At 46.9% G+C, this 4,711-nt stretch overlaps 1 protein-coding gene across 1 annotated transcript; it reads left to right on the forward strand.

Annotated features, from left to right (window-relative positions):
• The first annotated feature begins 422 nt into the window (after window positions 1–422).
• On the forward strand, window positions 423–4,423 carry LOC123428164 (uncharacterized vacuolar membrane protein YML018C). Its single transcript, XM_045112333.1, has 8 exons — window positions 423–1,035; window positions 1,830–2,228; window positions 2,345–2,562; window positions 2,943–3,013; window positions 3,099–3,203; window positions 3,519–3,636; window positions 3,716–3,851; window positions 4,092–4,423. Exons 1-8 carry the CDS (start codon window positions 943–945, stop codon window positions 4,152–4,154), a joined length of 1,203 nt encoding a protein of 400 aa, XP_044968268.1. The 5' UTR covers window positions 423–942; the 3' UTR covers window positions 4,155–4,423.
• The last annotated feature ends 288 nt before the right edge of the window (window positions 4,424–4,711 follow it).

Consider the following 4,711-nt stretch of genomic DNA (forward strand, 5'->3'; position numbering starts at 1 on the left):
CTTTGAGTGAAACGCTAGCGAACCGCATTGACACCCTTAACATAATGCTGCTCGCGTAACCAACTGAGCCGTCGATCAAATGCCAGTTGACCAACGAACCTGATTCGGCAGCGCTGGCGTACTGCCAACGGCCTAACCCACTTTTGTACCTTTTCCAGCACCGTGTGACCAGGAGTCCGGTAGCACGCACGCCCGCACGCCCGCACGCCACTCATCATCATCGCGCTCTTCCCCCACCGCAATCCCCAACGCGTGACACAGCTTCCACCCTCGATCGAGGTCGGGCCGGCACGGAACGCTACTCCCCTCTCCCCGCACCGCACGCGCTCACCGGGTCCCAATCCAACCCCACGACGCACGCCGCTACCCGAGACCATCCCCATCCCCATCCCCATCCCCATCCCGATCCCACCGAGGGCGGCCCCGTCCGCATCCGCCCGGACAGCAACGCCCGCCCCGTCCGTATCCGGCACCTCCAAGAACTTGATCCAGCCCCGACCGACACCGCCCGCCACCCCGACTCCCCCGCGGCAACGGCTGAAATACCCCACCCCACACCACACCACCCCAGCGCGCGCGCCACCGCCCCCAAGAAAACTCGCCACCTTCGCCGCGCCCGCGCGCGCGTGCGCTGCCCGTCGCTTCACTCCTCGTCTGCCTTCCAGTGGAAACTTCCGGTGGTAGGTCGCCCGGGCTTTACCCCACCCCCAAAACCGTCCTCCTCCTCCTCCTCGTGGAACCCGATCGACTCTCTTTCCGTGGGGAGGGAAGCGGGGCGGGCGATGAGGCCGGGGGCGCCAACACCCACCCAGTCCACCGCAAGCATGTGGCCGGGCAGGTGAACTCCGCTCCCCCACTCCCCACGCGCGCGCGGCGCGGTTAAATTGCTCGCCTCCGCCGCAGCACCGCAGCAGCAGGAGAGGCCGATCGAGTCGCGGCGGCATGGGCATGGCTCCCAATCTCAAGTACCGGGCTGGGCTCGTCCTCATCGTCGCCGTCGTGCTCATATGGGTCACCTCCGCCGAGGTCACGCAGGTATGACCCTGTCAAGCACAGCCTTTTTCCTCCTCACATGCTTGGCGTTCCCTTTGTCTACTTTATTTATCAAAAATTGTGGTTGTTTATGGAGGACCCTGCATCTTGGCTGCTCTGCTTTGATATGATATAGTTTCCGCAGGCCTTTTGTATGACACATTTAATCTTCATCTGAATTGTTTAGTGTCGTTCAGAAGTCTTGCCTGCGATAGATAATTGCTCACCCTCGGATGATATATATGCCAGCATATAGAATACTACCGAGCCTGCACATCGATATGTTTCTAGTTCTTCTAGTACTATTTTTCGACAGTAGTACAAAGTTGGGTGTGGGCATCTGGGACAAAGATAGATACGACCGACCGAGCCACCGGGCGTCCTGGAGAAATTTGCTGTACAAACTTGTTGCGTGTGTAGATGGATTTTCTGTAAAAGGAAAAATTGCCGTGAATGCTCTATGGATGTGCATTTCAGTCATTACCTTGGAATGCTAGTTTGCTTGCGTTGGTTGCTGACACTTTGCATCACCAAATACCTGGATGATTGTAGGTGGTTGTGATATTCTTGCTCACCTAATGCATCATTGCAACTTGCAAGGAACCTTACTTCAGTTTTGGCAACCAGTAGTTACAATTTACTGAGCAACATTACCTGGACGCACCCTATTAGTTCATCAGGAGAGCATCTCCGTCTTACCCTCACCTGAAAGTTTGTTTTGCTCCTTTTGATAAATTTGTTGTCATGAAATGAAGAAAGTTTTAACTTCAGTATCTGAACTGAACTTCTGTGTGCAGGGGATATTCGCTAGCTACAAGCAACCGTTCGCAATTACTTACTTGGGGGCCTCCCTTATGGTCATCTACATCCCGTTGGCATTTCTAAAGGATTTCATATACAAATTGTTGAGAGGGCATTCTGGAAGCAGCAAAGCCTCAAAGATCGCAAGCAAATCTTCCTTTGGCGGTAGCGCTCCTGTGAAGAATGGTGAATTTCAGAAGATGCTGGAGATGGAACCACAGAAAACCGTGGTGATAAAAATTACTGATGTGGACCTTCCTGTACTAGAAGAGACAAAGCCACTTATTTGTGGAATTGGTGAATGTGAGGGTGATGTTTTGAAGGAGCAACAGCTTTCCACTAAGGAGATTGCAATTTACGGACTGTATCTTTGTCCCATATGGTTTGTTACAGAGGTAAATTTACAGTTATCTTGCCTGTTACTTATGATCCATGAAATAGTTTGATTCAGTCATACAGACAGTATTTTGATCTATGCATCTACTCATGTTCTCTTATGCTTTGGATGCAGTATTTGTCAAATGCAGCACTTGCAAGAACTAGTGTGGCAAGCACTACTGTACTATCTTCAACTTCGGGACTCTTCACCCTTTTCATTGGTGTGCTACTTGGCCAAGACTCCATAAATGCTGCCAAAGTTATTGCCGTTTTTGTTAGTATGGCTGGTGTGGCAATGACAACTATGGGCCAGACTTGGGCAACAGATGAATCAGAAGTAAGCAATTCAGGGTGAGTGGGTTTACCCTGGCAATTAAGCTTTTCAGCTGTGCATTGGTACCAACTGTCAAGTGGCCTGTATATTGTCCATACTTAATTTAGCTTCTCAGCTGTGCATTGGTATCAACTGCCAAGTGGGCTGTATATTGTCCGTACTTAATTAGCTTCTCAGCTGTTTACCTGCTCCCCTAAAAGAAAGCTGTGTAGTTGCTTTTTTTTTAGTAAAGATGGTTTGCTGCAATCAAATTATTTTTCTTAAAAAGGAGAAACTAAAATCATTTGACATTCCTATTTTATGGGGCAATTAATGAGCCTGTTTTAATGAGCATGAAACTTTGGGGATGAACTCATCACTTTGCCTACTGTCTAATTCTTGAGCTTTACAACTGTAGGGCCACACAGAGGACTCTTCTAGGTGATATGTTTGGTCTTATGTCAGCTATGTCATATGGTCTATTCACTGGTTAGTTGTTGCAATCTTCTGTTCAATTTGTAGTCTATTCACTGGTTGATTCTCGCCTGATCCTGATCGTTTCACATAATTTCAGTGCTTCTCAAAAAGTTTGCTGGAGGAGAAGGATCAGAAAAGGTTGATGTCCAAAAACTGTTTGGTTTTCTCGGACTTTTCAGTCTTTGTCTTCTCTGGTGGCTTGGTAAGAGCTTTCCTTTTTGCACATTTTATTGTTCTAATAATAGCACTCAATATTCATTGATATAAATAGCATGTATTAAACATACGAGCCTTGTGGCATTGGATGTGAGTCTTGTTGAAAGCTACGGCTGTATTCGCTCATTCATGATCCAAAAATGTTCTGTATGTTGTGCATGCCAGTATTTTATTTGGTATTTTGGTCGAATCGATCAGGAATAGTTTCGTGTCGAGGTCCATATGTACTTTGGAAGCATTTTTAGTTTGTCCTTCTTGGTCTGAATATACCAATATGCTGAAGTGCCTTTTATCTTTTCAGTCTGGCCATTAACTGCACTTGGCATTGAGCCAAAGTTTACAATGCCCCACTCAGCTAAAGTGGATGAAGTGGTGCTGGCAAACGGCCTCATTGGAAGTGTGCTATCTGACTACTTCTGGTATGCATTAACAGAAGGCTAATGTTTTTTTAACAATATTGGATAACTGCGGTGCTTTGACAATGGAACTTCTGCGCAGGGCTCTTTCTGTTGTTTGGACTAATCCCTTGGTGGCCACGTTAGGCATGTCACTCACAATTCCACTAGCAATGGTTGCTGACATGGTCATCCACGGTCGACATTATTCAGCAGTCTACATTTTTGGCTCTGTCCAGGTAACTAACTGTTTTGCCCTGCATCTCAGAACTGTTCATTTCAGGTTTTGTTTGAAAACATATAATTCTGAAACACTTCTGAAGCACAAATACTGATGAAAACTACTGTTATCATTTCCAAAGTTGAAATAGCTATTGTTATCCCCATGTTCAGTTCTCTGAACCTCTTCGCCTGCTCAAGATCACTCTTGCTTGCATTTGCCATTTGTTTTACTCTGTCTACCTGTGCTGCCTTTGCAGGTATTTTCTGGGTTCGTCATCGCCAATCTTGCCGACCGCGTCTCACGTTTCTTAGGCCTATAGTCGTGAAATGTACAAGGTCGAATCGGAGTGTACATCTGGAAGGTTGGATAGAGTTAGTTACGAAGTGTACATTGGATGTTTGGGTTAGTTAGTTATACAAGGACAACTCTGTCTTCTCTGTAAATCATAAGGATGGGGGAAATGGCACTGCAGCTCTGTTCCCCTTTTACCTTTGGCCCCGTTTACACGCAGGAATGGATAATTTTGGTGTGGTGGAATAGAAACAGTCAAAGCTTGGCATACGTAAGGAACATTATGTTGTTGTGGTAGACCTTTGCAACTGTAAATCATTTGCTTTGGCTACTAAATGCTCTGTCAACGCGCACTGTCTAGCGCTGAAATTTTCAGCACCCTCTCAAAAATATATCTTTGGGCACCATACTTTATGTGTGATAGGACTGCATTTCAAGATAAAACATCTTGGTACTCGTTCTATAAAGTTTGTGTGCATCCCTAAGTTGGTGTAGAGACCGGGAAATGAAATTCTTTCCAAAAAAAGTTAGATGAGGCCCCATGTCGCTCCTGTGCGGGCATCTCGGGCGGATCACGAAACCTAG

This window comes from Hordeum vulgare, chromosome 2H (assembly GCF_904849725.1).
Source record: "Hordeum vulgare subsp. vulgare chromosome 2H, MorexV3_pseudomolecules_assembly, whole genome shotgun sequence".
Lineage (NCBI taxonomy): Eukaryota > Viridiplantae > Streptophyta > Magnoliopsida > Poales > Poaceae > Hordeum > Hordeum vulgare.

What these genes read in the sequence shown, in the direction of transcription:
- LOC123428164 (XM_045112333.1), top strand. Translation starts at nt 943, where the DNA reads ATGGGCATGGCTCCCAATCTCAAGTACCGGGCTGGGCTCGTCCTCATC. An exon ending in TTGTCTTCTCTGGTGGCTTG is followed by an intron (nt 3,204 to 3,518) that starts GTAAGAGCTTTC and finishes TTATCTTTTCAG; the next exon opens with TCTGGCCATTAACTGCACTT. An exon ending in ACATTTTTGGCTCTGTCCAG is followed by an intron (nt 3,852 to 4,091) that starts GTAACTAACTGT and finishes CTGCCTTTGCAG; the next exon opens with GTATTTTCTGGGTTCGTCAT.